Source organism: Podarcis cretensis (assembly GCF_951804945.1).
Source record: "Podarcis cretensis genome assembly, chromosome: 11".
NCBI lineage: Eukaryota > Metazoa > Chordata > Lepidosauria > Squamata > Lacertidae > Podarcis > Podarcis cretensis.
Window position 1 is genome coordinate 51,448,296 of NC_137180.1, and position 15,212 is coordinate 51,463,507.

The 15,212-nt window shown below is 44.9% G+C and overlaps 1 protein-coding gene across 1 annotated transcript in view; it reads left to right on the forward strand.

The window, feature by feature from the left end:
- Positions 1 to 15,212, forward strand: part of ATP8B1 (ATPase phospholipid transporting 8B1) — a gene marked incomplete at its 3' end in the record, with an annotated part of 68,629 nt that overhangs the window by 17,201 nt on the left and 36,216 nt on the right. Inside the window, exon 2 of the mRNA XM_079994750.1 lies at positions 14,711 to 14,902. Within this exon, the coding sequence (XP_079850876.1) occupies positions 14,725 to 14,902 (178 nt within the window). The 5' untranslated portion in view covers positions 14,711 to 14,724. The remainder of the gene's footprint in view (positions 1 to 14,710; positions 14,903 to 15,212) is intronic.

The following is a 15,212-nucleotide window of genomic DNA, read 5'->3' on the forward strand; positions in this document are numbered from 1 at the left end:
GCTACACTTCTATCATTTGGACTCTAAACGAAGAGTACTGTACTGTATATTCTTTTCCAGAGTTGCTGCTTCAGTGAGATTCAGTGTTTTTGCTAATTCTTCTCATAAGGGTTTTGATGCTGCTTTGTTTTTGTGGGGCTAAGTCTGTTTATCGTCTTATAGTGATTTAACCTAAGCTCTTGTGCTGTAAACTCCTGTGTTTTCCTGAGCTGCCTTAGGTGTGCCTTGAATTCTATGCTGAGTGAATATTGGCATGCTTGCACTTACCTGGTTTTTTGCATGTTGCTGTGTGCTTATAGAATTGTAATTTGTTGTACAGGCACACAGATCTCTAACTAAGGAGGTTAGGTAGCAGAATCGCACATAGCTTCTGGTAAGGGATGCATTTTCCACATTTTTAACAGTCGAGTGGCTTCGTTAGCACTGGTATCTCTAATTCTGGACAAGTTTCTCATCAGGTAAGTCAAGTTTAATCCAGTCTAACGGCTCTTCCAGACAGACAGTGTTGCAAAAAAGTTGGCAACTGTAAACCACTTGGAGACAAATAGGCTTTTTGTTTTGTTTTGTTTAGACGCCTTTTGGATAGCTCCAAACTAGATTTTCAAGCTTCTTTCTGCAATTCGGGGCATGTGATTCCAACTCTCTCTTCCCTCCCTGCTCTCCAAGGCACTTCAAGTACTGGCCAGAATGTGGTGGTTTTTTTGGCTGAAGCGTCTAGAGTGAGGGAGGAAGAAAAATGGAGGGAAATCCTTTTTTTGCACACAAACAAAATAACAATAATAATGAAGTTGAGCTGAACAGAGTCCAAATAGGGTACTAGTGGGGCAGCTTTGGAGTGTATGACGCCACTTCCAGTTTTGTTCAACTTGCGTTCTTTAAGGGTAAGGCCACCTCGGTCAGGTTCTTCTCTTGCCATTTGGGTGCTGGTGCTAAAAAGTGGTATAATAGTGCTTTGGATGTATGGTGTGGCTGTGGCCCCCCTGCATGTGAGAACCTTATCCTACAATGTCAGTCCCTTGGCCACCACAGCTATGGCAACCCCCACCATCAATTCTGTCCCAACATTTTCTTTTATCTTAGAACGACAGGGGGTGGGGGAACATATATTGGCTCCAGGAAGAACAATTGCAGGTGTTTCATAAGTTTCACTGTTTGTTTTCCCCATTTTTTTTTCTTTCTGCACTCTATGCGTGAGATTTGGTGATTGACAGCCTTTTGGAAATACGGTTTCTGGTCTTTGCTTATATATAATCAGATGGCCTTGGGGAGACTTGCTTTCTTTCGAACTTGGTTCCGCACCTGCCTGCGGATGCATAAATCTATATCTCAGTGGTATTTTAAGAGCAAATAGATTGAGAGCGGAAGGGCGTGTGGACATAATCCTAGCTCATGGTTTATGAGGTGCAAAAATCAACCAACTTTCTTTTGAAGTTTCCCTGGTTTGCATTTGGGTTTTATGCACAATCTATGCCTGGAGCTTTGCAAATCTGGTTCCTTCTCCTTAGGGGAAACGTTTAGAGAAATGTTGTTCAAGTACTTCTTTTTTTTTACAGAAACTTCTGAGAACAGTCTTGAGCAATTTGACAGGAGAATGTGTGTGTGTGTACTGTGTGTGTGCGTGCGCGCGCGCACACACACACACACACACACACACACTTTAAGTAGATGTGCAGTAGGATTGTCAGCTAAGGATAGAAATAAGAGGGGTCTGGGAAGCAGGGTACTGTCAACTTGATGGGTTTGGCCGTGGGTTGGTGAGTTGGAAGGTACTGGGCTTTTGAATTCCACCTTGTTTTAGGCACTGGTCAGTACTACAGCTAGAAATCCTTTTTAAGTTCAGAAGCCTATGTTTTGTAACTCTGTGCTATTTTATACTAGTTAGGGCTAACAGAAGGTTGTTATCGTGCTGTACAATTAGAATCCATAGAGTCGCTCACGCTATTTCAGAAGTGAGATACCAGTCTTCAGGAAAGGAGCGAGAAGAAGCCTAACCTGTGAATCTCCCAGTTCAGTGCCAAGATTGACTGTGATACATGAAGGAGGTCCTGTTCTGCTCTTGGGTTTGGTTATTCTATCGCCTTTATTTTCATTCAAGTGATAAAGCGGGAAGATCGCTGAACACTCATCTTCAGCTTGACACATGTTAATGTTGTGCTTGACCTGGTTTGAACCCTTGTTAATATTTTCGAAGCATATCTGGTTGTGCAAATTGGACTCTTTTTTTTCTGGCAGAATCTCCTGTTACAGGAGCAATTAATACATCTTTAAGCAATTAAAGGCAACTAATACAACTTTAATGAAGGATAATATTCCATGAGGCTGTTTGGTTAGGGATTGCTCAAAATGACAAGAGCAATTGCTTATCCTCAATATATTGTGCATATCTGACGGATCCTTTTGTGAAGAATTAAATGGACAAGAGGGAACTGTAGAAGTATGTATTCAGCCTGTGTTAGCTGCTTGATATTGTGATTGATGTAAACTCTTAGAGATCTTGTGCTGCTGTCTTTATATTTTACTTTTGGCTTCCTGTATCTGCTTCTTAGCATTACCACCATTCATTCTTTCTGGAACTAATTGCTGTCTGTACCTACAGCTGCTTTCTCTCATGTCTTCCTTCCTTTTCTTTCTCAATATCAATTTTTTATTTAACATATTTTAATGCTGGAAAGTGTGACAAATGTGGTTTAAGGCAGCAAAACACAGCTGAAAGCTAAACCTACTTTTAGTTTTAAAATCAGCACCTTAAAATAAGAGCCTGCCCATCGCAGGTGTAAATGACACAACGTGAATAGAATGAAACAGCCTACCATATCCCCAGATCACTTTAAACCATTCTATTAAAATGTCAGAGATATCTTTAGACCCTGCTTGAAATTTTGTAGGGATAGGGCTAGCCCAATCTCACTCGGAAGCATATTTCACAGGAAGTGGGGCCATTGCTGAAAAGGCCCTGTCCTGTGTGCCTGCCGTTCTGCTTGCTCTCATAGGTGGGTATGTGGGCCTGTGATGTGGAAGGCATGATAAGGGCAGGTTGGTGAGAATGAAAGCAGTCCTTCAAGCAGTCCTTCAAGTAACCCACACCCAAACTTCTTAGGGCTTCAAATGTCACCACCAGTACTTTGTGCTGGGCCTGGGAACACACTGTCACACAATGCAACTGGTACAATACACATGAAGTTTACCGAATCAACTTCCTGGTACCAGCCATTACCTGTGTGGCTGCATTTTTCACTGGCTGACGTTTGAGCGCATTGTAGTCCTTAATGCATCTTTTCTTCAGCTACTGCAGTTTATCATGTCTACTCCTCTGCTGCCACCTGATCCTCCAAGATTCCATCTGAACTTTATTCCACCTGAACAGACACTCCTCTGCCTTATATATTAGGTGAGCATATAAATGTCCTGTGTGTCTTGACTCTAGTGTGGGGGTTGTCAACCTGGTTCCTACCGCCCACTAGTGGGCATTTCAGGATTCTAGGTGGGTGCTGAATCTTCCTTCCATCGAGCACTGGTGGGCGGTAAGGAAATTTTACTATCAAGAAAGATGCATTAGTGGGCGGTAGGTATAAAAAGGTTGACTGCCCCTGCTCTAGTGAATAAGAGACAACTCTGCCGCTTCTACTACTGATTCAGGAATCGCACCTCTCCAGCAACACAATATCTGTAATATATTTGACCTCTTTCTGCAGCGCCCGCCCCCTCTCCATCGCAATGATTAAGAATCTTATTAGTTAAATGATAAGAGGCCGGGATCCAAATAGTTACCATAGGCGTGGCCAAAAACTTTTGCCTCCCTAAGCACTGCCTTTGGTCAAGAGACCATGATACCCTTATCCTAAACTATATTTGAAAACCTCATTGGTTCGAAAAATCCTCTCCTCCTTACGGAGGGGAGGCGTTGTGATTGGGAACTGTTCCCGCGTGGAGCAGGGGGCGTTCCGGCCCCTGCTTGTCATCATCGCTGACGTGCCACGCCCCCAGGGAGCCTGTCTATCAGTGGCAGGCTCGGGGGCGGGGTTTAGCCACTTAAACACGGCTGCGGGAGCTCATTCCCCCATTGCGCTGCCGGTTTCTTCATCGGATCACCTACCCACCCTCCCTCTAGTCATTCCTTTTGCGCATGACCTTGCTATGGACCTTTGATTGGTTGCCCTGGTTGCATAGGGGGCCTGGTAGGATTTGTTTCCATTTGGCAAATTGGTCACTTGGTTTTTTCACCTACCTCATAGCAATTCATCACAACTTTTTGGTATTGGCGGTTAGGCATTGGAACATGTGGTTGGTGTATGGAAGGGCAGGGTGTGGCCATCACCTACCCTTTCACTTTTGGGTATTCCGTTAAAGGAATCCGGCGGTCGTGGATCCTGTCCGGTGCCATGCTGGGCTGGTGGCAATGGCGCGACCCGCGGTGACATCAGGGGAGAGCTTACAGTTGTATTTGCATCAACAGGCTCCCCCTACTGGTGATTAACCCCCGCTAGACTCACCCCTCACTGAGTGGGTGGAGTCAACTTTGCTGTTATTCCAATACCTAAGCCAATACCTCTCACATGCTGTAATCAATAAAGTTGTGGCCTTTTCTGGCCCAAAAACCTAACATACCGTGTCCATGTGTCTTTCTTATCCCAAGCTAAGGGGGTGGGTCCTCGAATCACAAGCGCTTTTTGTTTTGAGAGCAACGAGCCCGAAGCTCTCCCAACCCACTTGCCTATGTATAACTACTTTTGTGGATCTTGAGGATGTATGGATCTGTGATCACAGCACCCTAGGTCATCTGCTGGCCCTAAGTTGCTGTAAACTAGGAAACAGATTCCAGCTGCAGCTCTTGCGACAGCTGCTGTACTTTGTGGGGAAAGTTTTCTTGGGGTTAGTTGGACCAGGGTGGGGGTAGTTAAAGTGGTAAATCAGGATCGTGGAGGAGGTAGAAGTAATTCAGAACCGTAGAGAAGGTGGAAGTGACGCACCAGAAGAGCTTCTTTTCCTGTGGGAGTCTTTGCCACTTGGCATTTCTTCAATTGCCTTTCAGATCAGTGGCAAATGTGACCCAGTTGGGGCACTGGTAGCATTCGGCTTATGGTTTCCTCTGGTGTCCTCATCCTGTGCCCAGAGGGCACTGTTGTCACTCAACAGAAGGAAGAATGGCAGGGAGAAAAGGATGATTAGAGCAAGTTTGGAATTGGAAAGATGTCCAGGAGAAGTGTGGAGGCAGGAGAGAGAATACTTGTTCCTTTTAGGCTCTGAAACTTCAAAAGATCTGGTGTTTGCTTTTCCACACCCTTCTCTATTATTGCAATATTTGTTCTTCAGCAAGCATTGTGCATGGTTCTTAGAATTCCAGTTGCATGTGGAATATACTCATAAATGTGAACGCCACCTGTCTGGGTAGTCTTGTGTTGGTACGCTCAGTCATACATATATGAGCTGTAGCCTGTCTTGTATAGTTTCATTGCTCGATTTTTGTATATGCATGGTAGGCTAGAACATGTCATCTTATCGAAAAGCCCTTTGTCCCCAAAGTGGAGATCCATACATGTACAAAGGGGTGGGTTGTCTGAGGCAGTCCAAAGTACAGGAAAAGGCTCTCTGTGCATGCTGAGTGGCACTGCATTTGTGCCAGCAAGCGGGTGTGAAGGAAAGGTTGTTAAGAGTACATGCTGCTCAATGTTTCGCAGATGAAAACAGGGACACTTTTGTAATACTACCTGCTACTCCAACCAAGGTTAACTGTCTGAGCTTCCTATCCCTCTCATTCCATATTGCTGGGGATCTGCCAGTATCAGCTGCTCATTCTTCCAGTCTTCTTCTTCTCTTCTTCTTTTTACATTTTAAAATTCATTTTCACTTTTAACATTTATCATCATACATAAATCATAATCATGGCTCCCAGTATGTTTCCAAGCACAATTCAAAGTGTTGGTGCTGACCTTTAAAGCCCTAAATGGCCCCGGCCCAGTATATCTGAAGGAGCGTCTTCACCCCCATCATTCTACCCGGACGCTGAGGTCCAGCGCCGAGGGCCTTCTGGCAGTTCCCTCACTGCGAGAAGCCAAGTTACAGGGAACCAGGCAGAGGGCCTTCTCGGTAGTGTCGCCCGCCCTGTGGAACGCCCTCCCACCAGATGTCAAAGAGAACAACAACTACCAGACTTTTAGAAGACATCTGAAGGCAGCCCTGTTTAGGGAAACTTAATGTTTCATGCATTACGGTATTTTAATATTTTGTTGGAAGCCGCCCAGAGTGGCTGGGGAAGTCCAGCCAGATGGGCGGGGTATAAATAATAAATTATTATTATTATATTATTTTACAAACAGGATTCTCAGAATCCCCGAACTTCTCTCCACCCCTCCATGGTTTTCCCAGATACTATTTTCAAACTGCATCGTATTGTATTCTCCATATTTTCTTAAAACTCAATTTTTTTTATCATAGTTCTCTCTTCATTGAAAGTGTTTTCAAAATCCTGCTAATGTTTTCAGTTGTTCACAGTGTTCTTTCAAGTAACTTAAAAAAATCCCCCATTCTTTGTTCAGTCCAGTCGTCCACACTTTCACTTCAGTTTGCGAATTCCCCCCTGCCAATGAAAATACTTCAGCATTTGTGTGCAAATTTCTCCTGCTGTATACATGTAATGTGTGCAGTTTTGCCTCGTATACAAATTTTCACAAGGCAATTTCCCCTGATAAAATGTGATTTTCACAGACATATGTTTAAATGTTATTTATAATGCTGTTCCTGCTTTGATTTTTTTCGTGCACTATCTTAGTTTGCAGAAAGCTGGCATTAAAAAAAATAGCAGCAAGTGAATAGCAATAACGAAATAGCAAAATGCCTGAGTAATTGAAAGAATGAGCATGAGTTCCTTCAGAGATCCTGTTTTGGATCATTTGCTATGGAACTTCCTTTTCCTGCAAATTACTTAGTTTTCAGTGCATGTAACTTAAGGGTTCAGAAATAAAGGCAAAGGGCTTAAACACAGTACAGTCGTACCTTGGAAGGTGAACGGAATCCGTTCCAGAAGTTCGTTTGACTTCTAGAATGTTTGGAAACCAAAGTGCAGTTTCTGATTGGCTGCAGGAAGCTCCTGCAACCAGTCGGAAGCCGCGGAAGCCCCATCAGACGTTCAGCTTCCAAAATAGTTTGCAAACCAGGACACTCACTTCTGGGTTTGCGGCGTTCAGGAGCCGAAACGTTCGAGAACTAAGCTGTTCAAAAACCAAAGTATGACTGTATATAACTTTTTTTAAAAAATGGATGCTGTGCTGCTGCTGTTCTTGCACCGTGACGTCAATGACTACTGGCTCAGTAAAACACTGATTCCTACCTAATTTGTTAGCTTGCTGGAATGACAGTCTGGACACCAGTGCCTTCCTTCAGGCTGCAACAAAAAACGTATAATCTTTCAAATGTCTCCTTAAACAGCTCTATCCATATGCTGGGAAGTCCTGAGTGAACTGCATGTTCGCTGAGGCATGTACACAGCCAGTTGAGGATGGACGATTGTCATTTATGTTTGGAAGTACAGTAGGCAGCACCAACAAGCTTTTGGTATACCTTCAGCAAATGCTGTTGCTGTATAGACTGTGGCGTCATGAAGTCACTGTAGCTCCCTACCTATTCACCCAGTGGCGTAGCGTGGGGGGTGCAGGGGGGGCTGGCCGCACCGGGCGCAACATCTGGAGGTTAGGCTTAGGGGGCGCAAATCCACGGGTTAGGGGGTGAAAATTACTTGCCTTGCCCCGGGTGCTGACAACCCACGCTACGCCACTGTATTCACCTGATGTGCTAATACCTGGAAACCAGAATTCGAAACTTGTTTAATCCATCACTAGGCCTTTCCATGTTATCTATATGCATACACAAGTGTAATTGCAGAGGAGGGGAAAATGACTGGCTTTTTGTTTGCTCCTTCCCTCCCAACTTATCAGTCAGGCTAGGGTGGGGAGAATTGGCTTAGAGAAAGGTAGATCTTTCTTCCTTCATCTGCAGTTATTTCAGAGGCAACGGTAGGCTGAGCCTGAATAGTCCCCCCCCCCTCCAATGCCCTAAATGATTGTTGGGAAAGAGAGTAAAGGGGTGTGTAAAAGGTCACACTTCCTTTGAGCTTGTAACAAGTTTGCAACCTGTTCAAATCTGAGTCTTCAGCGTAGCTGGGCTCAGCTGACCTAGGCCAGCAAACCGGTTTCCAGACCAGGAAGAAGCATGTGGCAGTCTGCTTGCTTTCCCTGTGCCAGTGAAACTCCTTGTCTCAGTGGGTTGAAGGCTACCCCCTATGTACTGCCATGTGCTACTGAGGGTGGGATGACAATGCAGCATGCATTGGCTTAGTTGGCTGAGCTTTTGGGTAGTGAGGAGGGACATAGGGGTTCACCTTGTCACCTGTACAAGGGGTAGGGTTCCTGGACGACCTTACATAAAACATTTTGTTGAAGTTAGCAAAGTTGCATGGTTCAGGAGCAAGACTATACAATGTAATCAAAGAGGTAAGGGACGCGGGTGGCGCTATGGTGTAAACCACAGAGCCTAGGGCTTGCTGATCGGAAGCTCGGCGGTTCAAATCCCTGCGACGGCGTGAACTCCTGTTGCTCAGTCCCTGCTCCTGCCAACCTAGCACTTTGAAAGCATGTCAAAGTGCAAGTAGATAAATAGGTACCGCTCCAGCAGGAAGGTAAATGGCGTTTCCATGTGCTGCTCTGGTTTTGCCAGAATTGGCTTAGTCATGCTGGCCACATGACCCAGAAAAACTGTCTGCGGACAAATGTCGGCTCCCTTGGCCAGTAAAGCAAGATGAGCGCTGCAATCCCAGAGTCATTCGCGACTGGACTTAACTGTCAGGGGTTCTTTACCTTTACAAAGAGGTAAAACGTGGGGTTCCCCCCCCAGACCTGATTGTTGCGTTGAGCAAAGCCATTGACTTGAGTGGCAGAAAAGAATTAGATGCCTTAAACTCTTATTAGCTCTGTACTGTGCTTGATGTGGGGTTGTCTTAAAAAGTGCTTATTTCAGGAGCATAATTAATTGCAGAGTGTGTATTCTGGGGCGCTATTAAATACAGTACAAAAACAAGGAAACCTATGGCTAGAAAAGAAATTTCCCTATGAAGATTTGGAAAAACATGATATCATCTTGTCCGCTGTGAATATTTGGTCTGAGTTATATTACGTGGATGACGAAACTCTTGATGGCTCCTATCAAGGTTTGCTTTGGGCAGCAACCTTCTCTGTCTGGACGATTGGCAGACGAAAGTTCCATGAGTTCAAGTTTTTAGAAGGATTCTTCTTTTGAATCTGATGGGAACCACTGAATCAAAAGGGATTGCTGAAAGTGGAGAAGCAGAGACACTGTTGTGGTCCTTAGAAATGGTTCCGGGAAAGTGGGATTGCTGCCATGCTGGAGTTTGCAAAGCTCTTGCATTTTCAAAGGAAGCGCTCCATTCCTAATCGTACCTCCTAAAATGATTGATAATATGAATTACTTAGGTTCTACTTAGTTAGAATCAACAAAACCCTCTGCTCCATATCCTTTCAACAAATCTATGAGATTGACAATCATTTGATGCAGAAGGGCCTCTCATTCACAAGTAAGCATATGCAGATACTCTCTTGCCTGTAACTTATGTTATGTCCCATGTGCTGCTTTATTATTATTTACCACCACCATCATTTATTTAACTTGTTAGCCGCCTGCTTACCCAAAGGTCTCCAAGCGACCTAAAACACATTTCGTTGCTTTAGCCTTTGAACCAACAACAAAAAAAGCAGTCATGGAGTTTGAAAGCTAGTTAGGGAGAGAGGTTGTATCCTTGAAATTGGCATGTTGCTTTAGTTGTTTGACTGTTGATTTAAGTGGCACAATACACAATTCCTTTGAGTTTGTTGTTATTGCCTTTATTAGCAATCTAGGCTTGTTGTGTTTTGAGATGAAGGAGAAAAATACTGCTGTCAGAATGAGATCACCCAAGTTGCATTTAGGACTTCAGAAACTAAATCGACGCCAGAAGGCTTTCTTTCTTTCTTTCTTTCTTTCTTTCTTTCTTTCTTTCTTTCTTTCTAAAAACCTGTTTGGAGTGTGTTGCTCAGCTTACCCGGCAGTCTACACTTTTTTTAAAAAAATAAAAGCAATTGTACATGTCTCATGAGCAGTGTACCTCTTTCATATAAAATGGGGATCTGGTGTGTGGGTAGTTAGCATAACTGATTTGTCACGATTCTCTCTCATTATTATTTTTTGTAAAGGAACTGCTCAGGGTCATAATACTCTTTTCTTTATGAGTATCCGGTATCCAGCACAAAGAGTTAGTTGAACAGTTGGCTAGGGGAGCGGCTAAAAGGCTTTGGTTTGTGTGGTTTTTTTTTATTACCTTGTTAGGCATTAACAGGGCCACTCCCTAGCCTAGACTGTATCAGCAAAAACAGTCTTCCTAGTATATGCAGGTGTGGAAGCATATTTATGTAGCCTTACTAGAGTTCAAATGGAAAATCATGATTTAAAGTCCTTGTGGCATGGATGATTGAGGACCGGAATTGGGCTGTTATGACTACTGTCTCTCTGCAGGCCGTGATTCTTGCCCAGGGATGTGGAGCTCCATTCTCCTACTCAAGTTCCTTTTAAACCAAATCTTAATTGTCGGAGCTCTGAATTTTAGAACACACTTTTTTATTTCTTCAGTCTGTTTTGGCGGCTTCAATGTAATGGGAAATGAAGCAATGACAACGGCCCTTCCCTCTAGCAAATGGTAACTGCTTGTAGAATTATAAGCTTACCTCCTTTATACATCACAGAAAGGCAGCTTTTATATTTGATAAAATTCAAATTTAAATGTAATGATCTAATCCAACTAATTTGTTCATTAAGCACCCTAAAGCATAAAGGTAAAGGTAAAGGTACCCCTGCCCGTACGGGCCAGTCTTGACAGACTCTGGGGTTGTGCGCCCATCTCACTTAAGAGGCCAGGGGCCAGCGCTGTCCGGAGACACTTCCGGGTCACGTGGCCAGCGTGACATCGCTGCTCTGGCGAGCCAGAGCCGCACACGGAAACGCCGTTTACCTTCCCGCTGGTAAGCGGTCCCTATTTATCTACTTGCACCCGGAGGTGCTTTCGAACTGCTAGGTTGGCAGGCGCTGGGACCGAGCAGCGGGAGCGCACCCCGCCGCAGGGATTCGAACCGCCGACCTTTCGATCGGCAAGTCCTAGGCGCTGAGGCTTTAAACCACAGCGCCACCTGCGTCCCACCCTAAAGCATAGTGACATTCATATTAAACTTCAACACTATTTAAGTTCGTTCCACTTTCAAATGAGTTTCCCTTGAGCTTTGGATTCCCATTGCATATGCTTTTTACCTATGAAATTTTTAGTACTTTTTAACAAGCTTTATTGCAAGGATGGGCAACCTGTGGCTTTCCAGATGTTGTTGGGCTCCAACCTCCCTGCCTGCCCTGCCCCAGCCCCAGCCTGCAGGGTCCAATGATCAGGGATGGTGGAAGCTGTCATCCAGCAATTTTTCAGAGGAGCATAGGTTCCTCAACCCATCTTCTGGACCCCCCGGGAAACTCAACAAACTGTGCTGCACCTGGAACTGGGTGTGGAGAGGGGAACTGAATGGGACACAACTGTGGGCAGCCTGAGGAGGTACCATCCACCTTGGGCCAGTCTGTAAAATGCAAGTCTGGAGTGAAAGACTAGGGTGACTATTTCCAGGAACTCTTATTGTGAGACTTTTGTGGGTGAGCTGAGAGTTTGTTTGGGCCCTAGGAGAGAACCCAGAGCCTGAGAGGAAGAGGGTGTGCCAGAAGGAAAATGAATTGATGTTGATTTTCATATGTTTTGTAACTTCTTTGCAATGTTGTTGTTTCAGTTTTCTGCGTACTGCTTATATTAACAGTATACAAATTAAATCATCAGTCAATCGGGTTGTGGGGTGGGGTGTAGTGCTTGGTATTGGCAGAGGGTAAAGCTGTGTGTCTTCTTTAAATTACAACTTTCTGCTGCAAAACCATTGTTCAGGTCCCCTGAGAGAGAAGGATTGTAGTCATACTTCACAATACAACATATTCTATTCTGTTAGGCTTCGTTAAGAAGAAACAAAACGGTCTGTTAGAGGTGCCCTTCTTTGTGCTGTTGTGTTTTATTGGAAAATTGCCTTTATTGTCATCTCTGAAGCACATATGTGAGCTTCCTCCCTTTTGTTATTCATTTCCACACACAAATTCACAGAAATTCTATTTAATAACATATTCTTCAAAGGCCTGCTTTTTAGTATTCAGTTGCTGTACTGATAAGAGATGGCTGCATAATTGCACACCTCATTCTAATGAGTTTTCTGGGGACTGAGTGCGAGCTACGTTTGGCAGAAGGCAGGTGGCAATGCCAGGGTTGGGCCTTAGGCAAATAATCCTTTATCATAGAGATGAAAATGTGTACTCAGAGGTCATCCAGCTGAGCCCCCTTGCAATGCAGGATCTGTAATGCCGACTGCAGCTCCAGCGTCTCTGACGGATAGCTGTCCAGCCTCTGTACACATGCAGGATAGAAGCATGTGGTAATTTTATTAGATCCTGCCACTTGTTGAAAGAAAGGTTTGTGAAACATTTGAGTTTTAATACATTGATTAACTACCGTATTTTTCGCTCTATAAGATGCACCCGACCATAAGACGCACCTAGTTTTTAGAGGAGGAAAACAAGAAACAAGAAAGCAACGCGAAGCCTCTTGAGCGAAGAGGGAGGAGCACTCCCGCTGCACTCAAGAAGCTTTGCGTGGCTATCCATGAAGCCAGAAGAGCAAGAGGATCAGTGTGCACCGATCCCTCTCGCTCTTCTGGCTTCTGTGATAGCTGCGCAGCCTGCATTCGCTCCATAAGACGCACACACATTTCCCCTTACTTTTTAGGAGGGGGAAGTGCGTCTTATAGAGCGAAAAATGCGGTAAATTTGCATCTCCAAGTGAATGAGAGAATAAGGTATATTTGCAGCATGCAGATATCAAGAAGAAATCTAGGATTGTCTTTGCTTGTGTATAGTGTTGGGGAAACAAATGCTGTATGTATAACTCGGCCTGTATAAGGTTGGAGCTGCAGATAAATTTGACAATTACACTTTTTTTTGTTTTTGAAAGCACATCTTTCAGTTGCCTACATTTGTTTTTTGGATTTTAGCTGCATTTTATCTGTACACTACTTTGAGAATTTTTCTGATGTGTTTAAATTTGCCATGATGACGAGGATGGTGGCTAAAAAGGGATGAGTGCAGAAATCCCAGTGTAGGGTAGGTGAAGAACGAGAGCAATGAATCAGAAAGTCCTTGGATCAAATTTTAACATCTGGTGTGAGCTCACTAGGCACACTGCTCTCTCTCTGTCTCTCTCTCTCTCTCTCTCTCTCTCTCTCTCTCTCTCTCTGCCTCAGTCCTCCTCATCTTTAATATGGGAGATAATAAGACAACAGCTTTGTTTACAACAACTATATAGTGCATGTGGAGCATTTTTAATCCTTGAAATCATTATCAGGTTTGGGCAACTGTTGACACTGTGGCAGATGTGCACATCAAGGCTTATTTCCCTCCTTTCTCTGATGGTTCAAATGGAATGCAGGGATAAAGAATCTGTGGCCCTCCAGATGTTTCCGGGGTTCAGTTCCCATCGTCCCTGACTATGAGCCATCGTGGCTGGGAGCTGATGTGAGTTGGAGTCCAATGTCCTCTGTAGGGGCACAGGATCTTCACCATCCATGATCTAATGCCTGGAAAGCATGTGTGTTGCTCATGTATATGGAGACAGCTAAAACCCTCTGGCTCTTTGAGAGGAATTTGATGGGTGAATTGACTTCCCTTTGGATGTAAAGTATATGCCCTCCGCTCAGTAGTCCACCTTGAACTTGATTGTCTGCTAGCACCATGAGCCAAGAACAACTGAGGCTGGAATATACGAAGTTTTTAGCTGTACCTATTCACTTAGAAAATGACCTTTTAACGTTTCTCCACCACCACCATTACATTTTACTGCCTGTAAACTCCTAGGTGTATTTGCACAAGACTACAGAACTCTCCTAGGTGTATTTGCACAAGACTACAGAACTCTCAGGGACGCAGGTGGCGCTGTGGGTTAAAGCCTCAGCGCCTAGGGCTTGCCAATCGAAAGGTCGGCGGTTCGAATCCCTGCGGTGGGGTGCGCTCCCGCTGCTCGGTCCCAGCGCCTGCCAACCTAGCAGTTCGAAAGCACCTCCGGGTGCAAGTAGATAAATAGGGACCGCTTACCAGCGGGAAGGTAAACGGCGTTTCCGTGTGCGGCTCTGGCTCGCCAGAGCAGCGATGTCACGCTGGCCACGTGACCCGGAAGTGTCTCCGGACAGCGCTGGCCCCTGGCCTCTTAAGTGAGATGGGCGCACAACCCCAGAGTCTGTCAAGACTGGCCCGTACGGGCAGGGGTACCTTCACCTTTACCTTTTTACAGAACTCTCAGCCCAACTTCCTTTGGCAGTTTAATCTGTTACCAGGGACTATGTCTTAGGTGAGAGACTTCAACCACTTCAGGAGACAGGCAACTGAAAACAGATGCATGACTGAGATTCAGAAAAAATTAATACCTTTTATTATTATTTTTAAGTGGTGCTAAGAGAACTTGGTTCCAGCTTGTAAAGTCTCTCAGGGGGTGGGGCTGTATCCTATGGCTATCCTGCTAGGCTGAACTCAGGTTTGCTTTCATTTCCGGCTTTAGGAACGGCTAGGAGAATGAATTCGGAAAGAGATTCGGAAACTACCTTTGACGAGGACTCCCAACCCAACGACGAAGAGGTGCCATATAGCGATGATGAGACAGAGGATGAATTGGACGTTCCGCCTCCTGTCGAGCCAGAGCAAAACCGCATCAACAGAGAGGTGGAAGTGACTCGAGATACGCTTAGAAAAGGTGAGTCGGACGTGAATGATTCCGGAAGGGGAATGTAAGGCGAGCCGCACTGGATCACGTCAAAGGCCCATTCAGTTCTGTGTGGAGTGGTCAACCAGATGTCAATGGGAAGCAGGGCCTGAGTGTGACGGGACTCTCCCCACTTGTGGCACCCCCACTAACTAGTATAGCTAGCAGACAGAACATAGCTAGAAGCCACTGATAGCCTTATTCTCCATGAATTTGTCTAATCCTCTTTTAAAGCCATCCAAGTTGGTGTCCATCACTGGGGCCGGCCCACACCCAAGGCAAGGTGATCCACAGGAGCAGC